Source organism: Pongo abelii, chromosome 3 (genome assembly GCF_028885655.2).
Source record: "Pongo abelii isolate AG06213 chromosome 3, NHGRI_mPonAbe1-v2.0_pri, whole genome shotgun sequence".
Classification (NCBI taxonomy): Eukaryota; Metazoa; Chordata; class Mammalia; order Primates; family Hominidae; genus Pongo; species Pongo abelii.
This window is the reverse complement of record NC_071988.2, coordinates 198,490,383-198,507,852: the sequence shown is the minus strand read 5'-3', so window position 1 is coordinate 198,507,852 and position 17,470 is coordinate 198,490,383. Positions and strand designations below refer to the sequence as shown.

Here is a 17,470-nt window from a genome sequence, read left to right as displayed (position 1 = left end):
AGGCCGAGGCAAGTGGATCATCTGAGGTCAGGAGTTTGAGACCAGCCTGACTAACATGGCCCCCATCTCTACTAAAAATACAAAAATTAGACGGGTGTGGTGGCACATGTCTGTAATCCTAGCTACTTGGGTGGCTGAGGCAGGGGAATCACTGGAACCCGGGAGGTGGAGGTTGCAGTGAGCCGAGATCGCACCATTGCACTCCAGCCTGGGTGACAAGAGCAAAACTCCGTCTCAAAAAAAAAAAAAAAATATATATATATATATATATATATATATATGTATGTGTGTATATATATAATAGGTAAGAGATCTAAAAAAGGTATTGCCATTTTTTACTGAAATGAACATGTTATATGAAATGTCATTGCTTATTCCTTCTCCTTATAATTAATTCCCTAATTTTCCTATTTTGAGAACACTGAGGAAGAGCAGGTGTGGCTAAACTCTGCACCATTGCTAAGCTAGCTCTCTGTTGAGTCCACATCCTGCTTCTGCTGATGGGATGTTCTAAGGTTGGGAGCAGGTAAAGACTTTTTTGTTTATTTGTTTTGTTTTGTTTTGTTTTGAGACAGAGTCTCACTCTGTTGCCCAAGCTGGAGTGCAGTATTGGGAACATAGCTCACTGCAGCCTCAAATTCGGGCTCTAGCAATCTTCTCATCTCAGGACTTCCCTAGTAGCTGGGACTTACAGGGACACGCCACCATGCCCAGATAATTTTTTTAGTTTACCTTTTTTTTTTTTTTTTTTTTTTTTTTGCAGAGACAAGTTCTCACTATGTTGCCCAGGCTGATCTCAAACTCCTGGGCTCAAATGGTCCTTCAGCCTCAGCCTCTAGAGCAGCTGGGATTGCAGGCATAAGCCACCGGCCCCTGGCCACAAAGACATTTTTAACAATAATATGGTTTTTCCGTGGCCATGGACAGAGGTCTAACTGTAGTGCTTTTATTTCAATTCAGGGCACATACTGTAAGGAGAAAAAATAAGTTAGGACCAGCAGTTTCTCACATAAAGAGGAGTGATCAATAAGAAAAAGCAATTTTGGAAATAAATCACCTTTTCAAAAGCTGTTTTTCTTTTTGGAGGCCGACGGTCATATTACAAGGAGCTTGGAGCTCCTTAAAATGGCTGAACAGAACCAGCAAATGACAAGTGATTTTTTCTTTTCTTGCTGTTTAAAAAAAAAAAAAGTATGAGTCGGATTTACCTCGACAGTGGCTGGTGTGAAGTGCCGTGGGGAGATGGTGATTTAGGTATGGTATCAAACCTTACAAAATCTCATAGATATAAAAATGTGAGTGTTTTTCTCTAGCAATGTGGTGTTTACAAAACAGGGCAGGTTCTCTCCCTGTAAATTATATACCAGATGTCTCGGAACAAGAGTTGCTTCTAAATATAGTCAGAGCCACCTCCTGTGTAGCTACACAGAGAGAATAACTAGGAATTTGATTAGCATGGTGAAAGTTACAGACACTTTGTAAAACAATTTCACACTGAATAATTTATCCTAAAGAGTTAAATTACACATTTTTTAAAGTAAGGGTTGCATTGCTTTTATCTTAGACACTCAATGAAAGTCTAACACAATTATAAAATTACTAAGTAGTTGTACATAAAGATATTTATATCTTGTTTGGTCTTGAGATGGCTCATAAATCTCTCTGATATAAAGCATATTGATAATGAAAGATAAGATATTTAGTATTAAATATGTTTGAATAGAAATACGTAGTTGCTAAATTTCGGATTTTGAAGGGGAAAAACAAGGTGTGAAAACTTAGTTCATACAGAAATTGGAATGTGATATACATTTGTAGTATCCTTTGATTCTCATATGTTATTAGATTAATTACATAAATTCTTCTAAGGAATTACAAGAAAATAAATTACAGAGAAATAAATACAGAATTCAAAACAAATAAAAAGATTCTTTTTCATTGAGTGGTATACATGTTCTAGAAATTACTTCTTTAATAGCTTGATATAGCTTTATTTCTTATTTCAGAAAGAAAAAATGTAACAGCAGTTGTTGGTTGCTGGCTTATATATATTTATAAATCACTCAATTGTTTTATGTCATTTAATTAAGGTGACAGTGCACAAAAATATTTTAGTCAATAAATGATGTTATTTATTACTTTAGTTTGCTTATCTTGGGAGAAAAGATTGTTCCCTAAAACTCATATTAAAATCTCCCCCATTTACCAGCTTATGTTTAGCCAATAATGATAGTTATTATTTATTGTGCATTTAGAGAGCAGGCGCTTAACATGCTCATTTCTAATCCTCCCTCAAGCCTGCTTCATGGATTGTGCTTTTCTCATTTGATGAGGAAACAAAACCTCAGGGAGGTTAGATGACTTTATAAAGGCCACTGCCCTAAGCTGGGGTGCCAATCCAGGCCTGCCCAGCCTCTCAGCTTTTTTCCTACACCCGATCCCATTTCTCACTTCCTCCTGCTCTCTATTTTCTTCTCCTCCTTCTGCTCTCCACTCCCACCCCCTTCTTCAAGGAATAGTGAGAGATTGCAAGGCCCTTTCCAGGCGAGCAGAGCTCAGTTCATGAAGTGATAACATGTGCTTTGTTCCTGCAAGATGGGCCAAGGACTCCCTCATCCAACATTCAAAACCCGTTTCTGAGAATGACAATGACATTAAACTTTTTCATGCCAAAGGAGGTCCTATTAATAGAAATAATAGCAAGTGCACATACGTAATATCTGGCTTCAGCTTTTGTTTTCCTCTCCTCATCTTCATGGACTTAAGTTTGGATGATAAAGAAAATGGCAGCGGGGACAGAAAGCTAAGTGACAGCCTGGGGGAACAGGGGGATGGGATTTGGATACTTATGTTTCTTTATTTTGTCCCTTATGTGGCCTGCTTTCTAAATAATCCTTTCCTTCTCTCTCTCTCTCAACCCCAGCAAGTAATGCTGAAATTGTTCAGAAGACTAATACAATCATTTTGATGAACAAACACATGAGTATGCAAGGGAGAAGAGCTAGCTGGAAGGAATATCAAGTACCCCTCAGCTACAAATATTGTTAGCTTTCCTTCCCCTTAAAGGTCATCATAGTATACTAGAAAGGAATGAGTCCAGAATGAATCCCAAAGGCCACGTCTCTAGGCCTTTACCATTCCCAGCAACATCTGGTTAATTGTCCTGTTAACTAGTGACAATGGAAAAATAGGCAGGGATAATGGGTCGGCATCATATAATTCAGCACCTGTGTTTAAGAGATAAATTAAGGATAATGAAATATACGATTATACAAGAGGGAAACTGATCATTATAAATATTATAAGTGATTATTTAAATTTAAACACATTTAGGCATTGATTACTAAAATTTTTATTAATTTATTATTGCTTTGCTGATTAAACTGAACAAAGTGGCTTCACATATGCAATCTGTTTGCAAAGTTAGTATTATAATTTTCATATTTTCTTAAATATTTAAGTATTCACAAAAAATTGATATATGTTCTGAAGTTCTGCAGAATTTCAGTCTGCAATCATGTTGTTTAATGATCATACAAACAGATGCCTATGATTTTTAAAGCATCAGATTTCATCTTAGAAGCTGGAACTGGCAAAATGCTTTCCCCAAAAGATTATTTGTGATGATAACGTTTGCATATTACCTAATGATAACACAATGTTCCAATTTCCTATAAGTTATGACTTTGCCACCAATTTTTGTCCTACCAAAAAATATTTGTTGGTGTGCATTATTGCAATTCTGCCTTGAATATATAATAGAACTGTCATACAGTAGAAAGAAGTAATACACAAAAGCTAATCACAGTAACTTGTTGCAAATGAAAACTCAAAAGAATTATGTGTCTGGCTTACTAATTTTTCTAGATTAGCAAGAAATAACACTAGATGGAAACTTATATCTGTTATTGAGAGAGAAAGTATACATTAGTCTTCTTTAGGGAGTTGTAATGTCTTTAATTGTAAACCTCAATTATCTTATCGTTATTCTGCAATTCAAGATAAACACCTGTGCAAGAAACTGGCTGGGAGTTCTATCATTTCGGGGACGTATTCAAGGAATTGCTTTTCTTTTTATAAACACGTGATAAGACTTAATTGTCATTGTCTTTTTTTCTCTTGAAATCAGGGAGCAGAAGAAATTTGCTGAAAGGGAATCAGAATGAAACAGACTATATTTTAAAATAGTAAGAGATGATTAATAAAGACTGTGTAGACAATAGAAATTCCCTGACTATCTAAGAAACAGAACCCAATATGAGAAAAGTACTTTTGATTTTCATCCCACTAAATTAAAAAGATCTTGCTAAAACTTAGAATCATAGTTAGCCTTTGCCTCCCTAATTTGTTTACTTACAATTTAGCATGGATTACAACATTCCTGCACTATTGCTGTAGTATCTTGTTGCAGTAAACTTTATCTTGTCAAGCAACAGGCTACTTTTGCTAAGAATAAAATGAAATAAAACTTCTCTTTAGACTGAAGGGTTTTATTTTGGAGGGGGTGTTAGAAGGAAAAATATAGTAATGAAATCAATGACAGGCACAAAATGTCCCAGAGAGATGTATGCTGTTACCATTGGCTAAAACGTTTCACATACTCTGTGCATGAGAGAGGGAGAGAGTGTGTGTGTTGGGAGATAGGATTGCTATCTCTCAACAAGTGAAAAGTATTATCACTGCAGGTAGGAGGCTGCAGTTTGAATTTTACATCCACCCCTTTCTAGCTGTGTGACCTTAGGCAAGTTTTTTAACTTCTGCATGTCTCAGTTTCCTCACCTGGAGAACAGAGATAATAATAGCGCCAACCTCAAAGGATCAGGGTGAGGATAAAACAAGTAAATTTATGCCCAGCAACCAGGGCAGGACCTGGCATATGGTGAGGACTGTGTAAGTGTTCTCTGCTTTTATTTAGGCAATCAGGTTATCATTAAATAAGTTGGTTTTTCTCAATGTTAAGATCGTTACTCCAGCCTGGTGCAGAGGGCAGAAGTCATTTACCAGTCATCAATCCCTTTGTATCTGGTAATATTACAGAATTTTTCTCAGAAATAGAAATCCTAAGGGAAATCAAGCAGAGTCTCTCTTCTCTCTGTTGACTTACAAGTAACGGTAATAGCAGGTAATGTTGAATGGTGTTTATTATGTGCGTACACTAGTCTAAGCACAATGTATATTATCTGATTTAGTTTCTCATGTCTCCTTGAGGTATATATAATTATTATTTCCATCTTCAAGTAGAGGAAATGAAATCTGGATGAAATGTAATGATTTAGAGAGTCATATGGTCTAACTCCAGAGCTGATGCTCCTAGCCCTGACTGCCATGACCACACATTGTCTTCTTTGTTTTGCCTTTTGGTTTATGCAGAGTGACTTCACTGCAGGGGAGATAACTAGCTGCCTCGGAAGTCTTTCCTTATCACAATGGTGATACCCATTTTATAGCAACAGGCAATAGAATGCTTAACCACTAGGACACTGTTGAGAGTCATTCAGGAGAGCTTGGGTGCAGAAGCAGGGCTCATGCTTCACTTCAGACACAGGGCTCAGCTACTTGCCCTCCATGGCAACATGTTGCAGCCCCTATGCTGCAGAGCCCGGGCAAGCTGGGGTGGGGGGACCACAGGAAATAGCAGAAGGAGCTGGGAGTGTGGTGAGGTGGGCATTCAAGCTGCTATTCCTGCTAAAGGGACAAAACAAAATTGAGAGGAGGGGTTCAATGTGAAAAACCATGAAACAGAACTTTTTTGTGGCTGATCTGGTGACCTTCATTCTCCTCTTCTCTGTTAGGTGCATTAGTCAGGGTTCACCAGAGAGACAGAACCAATAGGTGATAGATAGATACCTAGATACATAGACAGACAGAGAAAGATGTAGATATATGAGAGGAGATTTATTAGGGGAATTGGCTCACATGACTATGGAGGCTGAGAAGTCCCTCAACAGGCTGTCTGCAAGCTGGAGACCCTGAGATGTGGTAGCATGGCTCAGTCCAAGTACAAAAGCCTCAGAACCAGGAAAGCCAATATAATTCTCAGTCAGAGGTCAAAGGCCTGAGAATCCAGGGGGTCACTGAAGTCCTAGAGTCTCAAGGTCAGAGAAAGCCTGGAGTTCTGATGTCCAAGGGCAGGAGGAGGAGAGTGTCCCAACTCCAGGAGAGGTTTTTTGTTCTCTTCAGGCCCCCAGCCATATGATGGTGCCCATCCATACTGCAAGCAGCTCTCTCCACTCAGCCACCTACTCATAAGACAATCTCCTCTGGAAACACCCTCACAGACACACTCATAAGCAATGCTTTACCCGTTCTCTAGGTGTTCTTTAATTCAGTCAGGTTGACACCTGAAATTTACCATCACTAATCCACCCCTTGTCCACGTGGCACCTATATGCATCTTCTTAAGCTATACTTCATCTCCAAAATAAACGCAGCAACAAGGTAATGACTCCACCAGATATAATATTACTATCCTGCCAATAACAAAAAACGCTCTAATCCCTTCTCCAGAAGAAGAGGTAAAGTTCTTGGATGATGTTTACTTCTTTCCTGATATCTCATGATTTAAAAAGTCAGTACATCTTATGTTAACTATAAAGAAATAAGAAGGGAATGAAAATAAAGATAAATTTGCTTAATATATGTATAAATGCCCACATATTCTTAACAAAATAGGGAGAAAGTACTCATGACAATTATAGTTCTCATGTCTGTCACTTGTCACGTGATCATAGCTGGTGTCTATAATTACCTTCTTCTAGTACCCATTATGTAACCCCTTTGTCTTCAGCAAGCACCTCAGCTGGTCATAGTTCTTTACCCGGCAAGATGACCCAAACCTTCATTCCTGCTGCGCCATTCATAGTCCTGTCTGGATTGGGTGTTGTAATTTTCCTTTGCTCTTACTCACAGGGCATGATAATACTAAGAGATGGCCTAAAGGATCTCCTGTACTCTGGACATACTCTTCCTTAGCTCCTTTGTGGGGCAGTAGTCCAGTTTCCCCATGGAAGTCTGGATCTGCCACCCCAGTCAACATCGTAACTCCCTTCTTCTTAGCCCATTGACTCAGAGGCAGGAGGAGCTCATTCTCAGCTTCCATGGCAATGGAATCTTTGTTGTATTTCCGGGTGGAAACATTCCTCCCTCTGGAACTAAGACCTCTAGGCCAGCCAAGCATAACGTCAGGAAGAAAAATGTTGCTGGTGGGTCACTAGGGGTAATAGTGAATGCAGATAATTCAAAAGGCATAGTAAGCCGGGGGCGGTGGCTCACGCCTGTAATCCCAGCACTATGGGAGACTGAGGCAGGTGGATCACTTGAGGTCAGGACTTCAAGACCAGCCTGGCCAACATGGTGAAACCCTGTCTCTACTAAAAATACAAAAATGATCCAGGCATGGTGGTGTGCGCCTGTAGTCCCTGCTACTCGAGAGACTGAGGCGAGATAATCTCTTGACATGGGAGACAGAGGTTATACTGAGCTGAGATCATGCCACTGCACTCCAGCCTGGGCAACAGAGCGAGACTCCATCTATTAAATAAAGTAAAAAAAATAAAAAAAGGCACAGTAAGTCTGGGGTGGGTCAGTTCCAGAGCATGCATCATGGCTCATGTTGGGAACTGCCTATCTGGTTCCTACAATAAGAGTCAAATTTCCTAATGTACAGTATAAGTATATGGGTCACCCTGTTGAACACTGAATGTGAATAATTTATGTGATCTTGGTATTGATTGTGTCTACTAGGATTCACTTTGACTCATAGATTTTTGTTTTCTTTTCTTTTTTGTTTTTTTGACAGGTTCCTGGGCAGATCGATCACCACTACATGAAGCAGCAAGTCAAGGTCGCCTTCTTGCTCTGAGAACATTATTATCACAGGTAATATATTACATATAGTTTAAAATATACCCCCTTTCCATGTGCACAGAACATGGTCAAAACAAATCAATCCAAATATAATAAAACCACTTACATTTTACTTCTGCCCTTTTATTTTACTCATGTCAGAGAAGTCAATAGTTTCTCACTGATCTTTGAAACTTCTTTTATAAATATTTTGATATAATTGTATGTCTTAGTATTTCAGATTTCTCAGACAGCATATTTGTTCATCGATAGACATTTAAAGAAGTAATGATTGGATTTATGTGTTATTGATTGAGCTTTCTAAATATGCTTAACTCTGCACAATATGTGCAGCTAATTACAGACTTAGTTCAATAATAACATATCCAAAAAGAAGTCATCAGATCAGATGCCAAAGCAATCTTTTTTTTTATATTATGGTGATCTGTAATATGCTATGGGGAATTGCCTAACAAAGCTATAGGACAATCATTTCTATACTTGCCTGCTCATCAGACTGACCAGAAGAAAAATGAAAAACACAAATCCTTATTGAAACAGAAAACACTCTGGCTTGGGTATTTTTTTTTAAAGCTTCTGATGTAATTCAAATGCACAGCTAGGCTGGAACGATGGCTCACGCCTGTGATTCCAGCACTTTGGGAGGCGGAGGCAGGTGGATCACCTGAGGTCAGGAGATCGAGACCAGCCTGGCCAACATGGTGAAACTCCGTCTCTACTACAAATTAAAAAAAAAATTAGCTGGGCACAGTGGCTCATGCCTGTAATTCCAACACTTTGGGAGGCGGAGGCATGTGGATCTCCTGAGGTCAGGAGTTCGAGACCAGCCTGGCCAACATGGTGAAACCCCGTCTCTACTAAAACTACAAAAATGATCTGGGCATCTGGGCATGGTGGCTTGCGCCTGTAGTCCCAGCTACTTGGGAGGCTGAGGCAGGAGAATCAATTGAACCCGGGAGGCAGAGGTTGCAGTGAGCCAAATTCACGCCACTGCACTCCAGCCTAGGCGACAGAGCAAATGAGACTCCGTCTCAAAAAAAAAAAAAAAAAAAAAAATTCAGATGCACATCCAGATCTGGAAGTCATGCGCTAGTGTTTCCCGGTCTCAAGAAGAAAGAACATTCTCAGATGGCTACAAAGAAAGGAAAGGTCGTGTTGCCCGATTTAAAAAGCACTGCCTGGGTCTCAAGACCTGGATCCTAGGCTGGCACTTGAGGTGAATCACAACCTACCTGAGCCTCCTTTTCTCATCTGTAGACTGAGACACTTCCTTAGAGCCTTCCGGTTCTGTGAAAACCATGTGACTGTTTTGTTTTCTTCATCACTTGATGGGAGGAAAATAAACACTAAAAAGGGCTCAACAATTTCTAAAGGGTAATTCCTCAGAAAGGGCCATGCGGTTCTTTGAAGAAGAGCAGTCTTAGGACATTTTTCAACGTGTGTCTCTAATCCACTGACAGTTCAGCCAAGAATCACGAGAGGCTGTCCCCAGAGCCTGACGTGAAAGGGAGTCTTGGCCTTCTCAGGTGCTTCTGCCATCCGGTCCCTCTAGTGTGTGGCAGTGTGGGATGAGCTTCCCAAGTCTGACTGCTGGCTATCCAACTGGAAATCTTTGAAAGGATTATGTTTTCTTGTCTTCATTTAAAAATTCTTCATGTCTACATTGGTGTTACAGATTTTGGTGATCTGTAATGTTATGAAGATTTGGCTTTGAGGTTCTTCCTGTTACAGTGCTTAGTATGATTATCAATAGACAATGAAATACTAAAGATATCAAGAAGGCAAACAATCTCACATCCTAATAGTATTTAATTATTTTAGTGTGATATTTTGAGTTTGATTGGAATACAGTGAAAAAGTGTTTACTTAGTTTTGATTGAATAATTACAATAAAATAATGTCTTCATATGCTGGGCATTATAATGATAATTGCTTTACATGCATGATCTCATTTAATTGTCATGATAATCTTCAAATTTAGAGGTTAAGGTATTTGTCCAAATTAAAACTATTCACGATGGAGCCACGCTTCAAACCCAAGTCTAATTGATTTTATAGTCAGAGTTCTTAACCACTAGCACACAACTTCATCATACCTATTTAGGGACAAAAGTTCACAAAACTGTTTACTATAGTATAGAGTATTTTTCTCCCATTCTTGGCTGACCTGTAATTTTATAGCCTCAGTCAGAACAAGTTGGCCGGGCGCGGTGGCTCACGCCTGTAATTCCAGCACTTTGGGAGGCCCAGGCGGGTGGATCACGAGGTCAGGAGATTGAGATCATCCTGGCTAACACAGTGAAACCCCGTGTCTACTAAAAATACAAAAAAATTAGCCCAGCCTTGTGGTGGGCGCCTGTAGTCCCAGCTACTCGGGAGGCTGAGGCAGGAGAATGGCGTGAACCCGGGAGGCGGAGCTCGCAGTGAGCCGAAATCGTGCCACTGCACTCCAGCCTGGGTGACAGAGCGAGACTCCGTCTCAAAACAAAAACAAAAGCAAAAACAAAAAAAAAGTCTTTAGTTCTACAAAACAAAAAGGAGTGTTTAGTTCTACAAAACAAAGTACAAAATAAGGACAAAAAAAATTAAGAAAGCAACATTTAAAGAAAATGTGCCAGAATCTATTGAACCAAATACTTAAGGCATTACTGGGTCCAGACATGATGGTGCCAAAATAATAGGGCTAAGGAGTCTGGACAATGGATTGACCCTATGGAATTTGAACTGGCCTATTCTGCTAAACTGGAAACTCGTTTGCCTGAGATTCTTTGATCTCTAAAATATATCACTCTCTAGTGACATCCATATAGATGATTTTTAAAGTATATAACTCTTTGCTCACCTTTCAAAATTATGCCACATTTAGGGTTATAATGTAAATGCAGTAACCTTAGACCATGTCACCCCACTGCACGAAGCCTGCCTTGGAGATCACGTGGCATGTGCCAGAACTCTGCTGGAAGCAGGAGCTAATGTAAGTACCTTTCAAAACATTAATCATTTAACATCTACTGACGGAGAGAATCCAACAGAGTTCTCATTTTACTTTTCTTTCCTTCATTCTCGGTAGTTTTCAAAAATAGCAGAATAAAAATAAAGCTCTTGAATTCCTTAGTCTTCTTATTGCACTCTAAAAAGGATTTCCAATCATTGCATAAATGGGTAGCATGCTGCGTCATAATATAGACTATTCTGTAGGTTATTTCCTGCTTTCGTGACTGTAAATAGCAATCGATGAACATCTTTAGGTCTATAACGTTTGCCCATCTTTTGGATGATTTTCCTTAAATAAAGTCTCAGAAATAGAATTACCAATTTTACCACTTTAAACTAGCAATGTGGCTTCATTACAACTTCATCATCATTACACTTTTTTCTTCATTTTTACTCCTACTGAAAAGTATCTAATCATTGAATTAGATCATAATTGCTATTTGAGCATGCATTTTTTTCATGATTTCCACCAGTTTTATGCCCATTCCAATGAATTATCTGCCATATCATATTTCTGTCTGTTTTACAGCTTTTCTTGTTAATACGTAAGAGCAAAGTATACTTTGTCCTATTTACTGTGCACATTTTCCTACGTATTTCTGTTAGCAAATCACATACCTTTTGACAATGCCTAACTAAGTCGGTTAATCATGTATGACTTATGAATCTTATTTTTGGATATTTTGGTTTGGTTTAGGTAAATGCAGTCACGATAGATGGCGTGACTCCGTTATTCAACGCATGCTCCCAGGGCAGTCCAAGCTGTGCAGAGCTGCTTCTGGAGTATGGCGCCAAAGCCCAGCTGGAGTCATGTCTTCCATCCCCCACGCATGAGGCTGCCAGTAAAGGTAACTTAGTTCTGGGATTAAGTGACAAGGGGAGAAAGTTTCTTTAGCAACCTGCAGTGCTCTGTTGATCTTTTAATGAATGACACCACAGGGGAGGCCTGGGGTGAGGTGTGTGGGGTGAATGGGCATTAAGTTAAACTCCTCTACTTTGTGTTGGCAGGTCACCATGAATGTCTTGCCATCCTGATATCCTGGGGCGTAGATGTTGACCAAGACATTCCTCATTTGGGAACTCCTCTCTATGTAGCTTGTGTGTCACAGCAATTCCATTGCATCTGGAAGCTTCTTTATGCTGGTATTTTCCTTTAAAACATCTTCCGTTTTGTCCATACACACAAGCAGTTATTTCTTTCTCTAAATGAGCATCTTTAAAAATTAGATCTCATTGCTAAAAAATGTTCTTGTTGTAAGCATTTTCACACATGAATAGAGAACCAATAAAAAAGAACCTCATTCTTGATAAGTTGGCTTCCTAGCTCACAGATAGATACATAAATATGTATATGTATAAATATGTATATGTATAAAATATGCTCACAGTGCATATTTTACATGCACTGCATTAGCAGATATTTGGCTATGTAATGGATTCTGAAAGCTCTACTTTTAGGTCATAAAATTAGGATCCTCAAGATTGAATATGATGTTGCCAAGTGTGTATATATCTTGGAACAAATCCATCAAAAGAAATTTTCAGGATAGTAACTGCTTGGACAACCTCATCTTCTGCTAACCTTAAAAACTCATGCACTTTTCTAGACTTTGTACTTTCTGTCCTGCTTACTTGAAAAGACTTACTGCCCTTTTCCACTTACTTGAAACAAATCAATTCCTCAAGGTTTGTTTCAAGTAAATTCAGCTTTAGTCCCCTGAAAAACATTTCTAACCCATTGAGACCATGGTGGTCCCAGTCACCACAGGACTCAGAGTACCCTTAGGATTTGGATCATACCTTTTTTTTCCATCCCTCTTTTCTCTAGCATGGTTCCTCTCTCATCCTTTCATGTGATAGATGTTTAGAAGATAAATAAAATGAGTAAATGGAGTTCTATGCTATTTATTGTTTATGAGAGTCATTTGATCCCTGATATATACTGACCTTTATTTTTAGTAGCCCTTTTAGGCACTACTCACATTATCTTAGCTAACTGAGAAACTTCTTGCAAGCAGGGTCTACATCTACTATTTCATTCTCATTACATATATTCTCATTATATATAAATATATATATTTTATATATATTTATATATTTTATATATCATATAAATATATTTATATATTTATATATTTTATATTTATATATTTATATATTTTATATTTATATATTTATATATTTAAATATATATTTAAGATTATATATTTATATATTTTATATGATATATAAAATCTGTCATATAAAATATATCATATATATTTATATGATATATAAATATATATAATATGATATATAAAATATATTTTAAAATATATAAAAATATATAAATATTTTGATTTATATATTTATTTATATATTTTTTTATTTATATATAATATATATTTATTTATATTTATATATTATATATTATATATAATTTATATAACTTATTGTATATATTATTTTAATATATAAATTATATTATATAATTTATATATATTATATATAAATTATATTATATATATTTATAATCAATATATATTTATATATAAATATTTTTATTTATATATTATAATTTATATATTTTCAATATATAAATATAAAATATATATAAACATATTAAAATATATAAAATATATATTTTAATATATTTGTATATCTATATATTTTTATATATTTATATATCATAAATATATATTTTTATATATTTATATATATCATAAATATATATTTTTATATATTTATATGTATCATAAATATATATTTTTATATATTTATATATCATAAATATATATTTTTGTATATTTATATATCATATAAAATATATATTTTTGTATATTTATATATCATATATAATATATATTTTATGTTTTTATATATCATATAAAATATATATTTTATATGTCATATAAAATATATATTTTATATATGTTATAAAATATATATTTATATATCTTATAAAATATATAAATATATATATAAAATACTGTTAGTGATTGTTGATTGTTATTTTCAGACACTTTTCTTCCATAAAATTGACATAACCAACAAAGTTTATGCTTTCTCTATGGAAATTTTGTTATGGAATGTAATTTAATTTTTCCACTAAACATTTTATATTTGTTTTAAAAATATTGAAAATGATTACATTTATTGAAATTTGAAAGGAGCAGAAGGTCCATAAAGGGATACTTAAACTGTCCTGCTTCGTAAAGACGTCATTAGTTTTAAAGATAGTATCGGGAAACAGAACTATGAAAAGAACGTGTGCATTTTTATTGGTAGACATTTCTGGTATTGTAACTGTTTATGTACCAGAAAATGGGATGGTTATTTTTAACAGTACTAAACAGCATTTATTTATTGCAAATGCATTGAATGACCACCATGTGCCAGGCTTTGCACTGGGATAAAGTAAGTATGCAATAGGTAATTTAACGTGTAGGCTGTATTTTAACATAAGCATTTTTAAAAACTTTCCTTTCATGCAGATATCATCAATGTGACTTTTGATTTAAAAGGCTCAATATCTTTATATACTTAGTGACTTAAACTACATAAGTGAGAAATGGCAGGAAAATCTATATACATTTTACCTAAATAGCTCACATATCCAAGAGTTTCCCAAGAAAACCAAAGAGCTTCATTGCCTTAAATAAATGAAAAGAATAATAGAAATAAGCACCTGAATAATTCTAAAAGCTATCAACCATGATGAAAATAAAAATGAGTGAACTTAATTGTGCACTCTTTATAATATTAGTTAATATGATTACTTTTGGGATCATTTAAAAGTTAAAAAGAATTTTATTATGATAGTTCAAGCATACAGAAAAGTATCAGAGAGTAACATAACAAATGTATGTACCCTCTCCTATTCAGATGTGCCCAGTTTATATATATGTATATGTACATATGAGGCATATATGTGTATGTAGATACTGTATATATATAAAGAAATAACTCAAAACAAACAGAGTTGAAGTCTCCTTAGTAACCTTCCTCTATTGCCTTTCCTTTTCTATCCCCACTGAGGCAGCTGGCTTATTTAATAATTTTTATTTATATTTATCTTCACTCCCTATTACATGTAGGTGCTGATGTACAGAAAGGCAAATATTGGGATACTCCATTACACGCTGCTGCTCAACAATCCAGTACAGAAATTGTAAACTTACTGCTAGAATTTGGAGCAGATATCAATGCCAAAAATACAGAGCTTCTGCGACCTATAGATGTAGCTACATCTAGCAGTATGGTGGAAAGAATACTGCTTCAACATGAAGGTTAGAAAAATACATGTGGAAACTTACAGAAACAAAATATATTTGCCTAAAATAGATGAAAGTGAGAGAGTTTTTGTTGGCATGGAAAGTAACAATGGCATAAAATGTGGAATACTATTTGTGAAAGTAGATGATTTTTAACTTAGGTTTTATCTGTAAAGAAGATATCAGCTGGGTGTGGTGGCTTACACCTGTAATCCCAGCACTTTGGGAGGCCAAGGTGGGTGGATCACAAGGTCAAGAGATCGAGGCCATCCTGGCCAACATGGTAAAACCCCGTCTCTACTAAACACACAAAAATTAGCTGGGTGTGGTGGCGCGTGCCTGTAATCTCAGCTACTCAGGAGGCTGAGGAAGGAGAATCAGTTGAACCCGGGAGGCAGAGGTTGCAGTGAGCCGGGATTACACCACTGCACTCCAGCCTGGCAACAGAGTGAGACTCTGTCTAAAAAAAAAAAAAAAAAAAAAAAAAAAATGATAATTTTAATTTTCTCTTTCATCTTACCTAAACTATCATATTTTTTTGATTAAATATATTCAATTAGTTTCGGTAATGCATTATATGTAGTTCTGGTATAATATCTGCTGATTTATATTTGGAGCATGCCCTATTTTATAAGGGCACGAACCTTCTATAACATATTATAGAAATAAAATTAGTAAATATTTTTATATTTGAGACTTTTGTTCTAAAATAGGATTTCTTAATCCTGGTCCAGGGACTATAATATTTCTTTTAGGGTAAATATTAAACTTAATTTTAAAATTTCCCCTTTTATTGCATAACACATCTCAGGACTTTTGATTTATATCTCCTTCAAAAAGCAGACTTTATTTCTGAGGCTTTAAATTCAACAATTGTTTCCTAAGCCTGAGGATTATAATGTTTTAAAGAACGTATATGGAATATATCTCAATTATAATAAGATCTTATAAATAAAAGCAATATAACTGCTTACATAAATTTCCCTAGTATAGTGGTCATACTATCCTAGGTTTACTACAAAGCATTGTAATTTTTATGGTTTTATGTTATGTACCTTACAAAATAAAAAATTCATTTCTATTTTAATTAACAAATAGTTTCATGTCTTCTTGTAGCTACCCCAAGCTCTCTTTACCAACTTTGCCGACTCTGTATCCGAAGCTACATAGGAAAACCAAGATTGCACCTTATCCCACAGCTCCAGCTGCCAACGTTACTGAAGAATTTCTTACAGTATCGATAAAACAGTAAAGTAATTCTAAATACCTTGAAAATCAAAATTTCTATTTCTTTTGCTTAAGGAATAGTTCATATTAAAATATGCTAAAGACAGGGTAAAAGTGAGTGTGAGATCACCCAGGGAAGCAGCAAAATATCAATTTTCATTTTAAGTGTATCAGTACTATTGTTTTATCATTTATGCTGTCTGGATTATAGCATATTTATAATATCTATTTTTTGTTATTTCAGTATACCCTCTTGTTTATTTAGGAAAAAAATAATAAAGTCTCTATCTTATGTTTTCTTTTGGATTGGAAAGAAATAAAGCTCTTAGTAAAGTTATTCATATTATATTTAAAAAGGTCTATGTTCTTCAAGTAATGGGTTAACTTTTTAATTTTGGCTATTGTAATTGGCTAACTTGTTATTGATATTGACATAAAATATGTATATGGCTTAGCAAAGACCAACTAATATGCTTTCTGAAACCAAGGTGATGCTCATTCAGGAAATCCACTATGTTGAATGTCCACTGGTCATTAGAATGACCACTTCATAAAGATAAACTGCCCACCCCCTTACCCCTGGCAAAGGACTCACAAGTCACTTCTCTTCTCCATAGTACATGGACTTGTTACAGAAAAGTGATAGGATGAAAGGTCAATACCGCCCTCTCACCCTGAGATATTTAGAACATTACACACCTTCTAAGGCTATTTTAAGACTGCCTCCTTCTCAGGAGTAGCCCCTGATGATCTCTTATCAAGGCGGTTATATGCATATTACTGCAGCCTTCTCCCATTTCAGAAATTGTCAATAGCTAGTGATACTTGGACTTAAGAAAATGAACTATATATCTAATTGACAAACAGGCCCTGGATCATATTCTGGGGATCATCAAATCAGTCCAAGGATATAAAAAAAAATGGAAGATTAAAAACTCAAATTGCAGAGTTTTTAAAGAGTGGGTGCCACTTAACACATTGGAGACCTTATAAAATGTATATAGAGAACTTAATCGCACTGTTTCTAATTCTTTTTACACAAAACAAGGGCTTACAGTATACTGTATTTGCAAGTAATAGCAAGAGAGTATTGTATAAAAGAAGGTATTACTAAACTAGTCCTCTGCAAG

General features: G+C 35.8%; 1 protein-coding gene and 1 long non-coding RNA gene across 5 annotated transcripts in view; one reads left to right on the top strand and one right to left on the bottom strand.

Annotated features, from left to right (window-relative positions):
* Positions 1–7,150, bottom strand: part of LOC129059150 (uncharacterized) — a 33,935-nt gene extending 26,785 nt beyond the window's left edge. The window contains exons 1-2 of the long non-coding RNA XR_008524886.1: positions 6,749–7,150; positions 1,058–1,172 (exon numbers count right to left, since the gene is read on the bottom strand). This is a non-coding gene — a long non-coding RNA (uncharacterized LOC129059150). The remainder of the gene's footprint in view (positions 1–1,057; positions 1,173–6,748) is intronic.
* The window catches only part of ASB5 (ankyrin repeat and SOCS box containing 5), a 59,167-nt gene extending 42,773 nt beyond the window's left edge, over positions 1–16,394 (top strand). For all 4 annotated transcript variants that reach the window (XM_054554751.1, XM_054554752.1, XM_009240472.3 and 1 more), the window contains 6 exons: positions 7,799–7,878; positions 10,733–10,840; positions 11,558–11,708; positions 11,869–12,003; positions 14,937–15,128; positions 16,230–16,394. In XM_054554751.1, the coding sequence (XP_054410726.1) occupies positions 7,799–7,878; positions 10,733–10,840; positions 11,558–11,708; positions 11,869–12,003; positions 14,937–15,128; positions 16,230–16,357 (794 nt within the window). In that variant the 3' untranslated portion in view covers positions 16,358–16,394. The remainder of the gene's footprint in view (positions 1–7,798; positions 7,879–10,732; positions 10,841–11,557; positions 11,709–11,868; positions 12,004–14,936; positions 15,129–16,229) is intronic.
* The last annotated feature ends 1,076 nt before the right edge of the window (positions 16,395–17,470 follow it).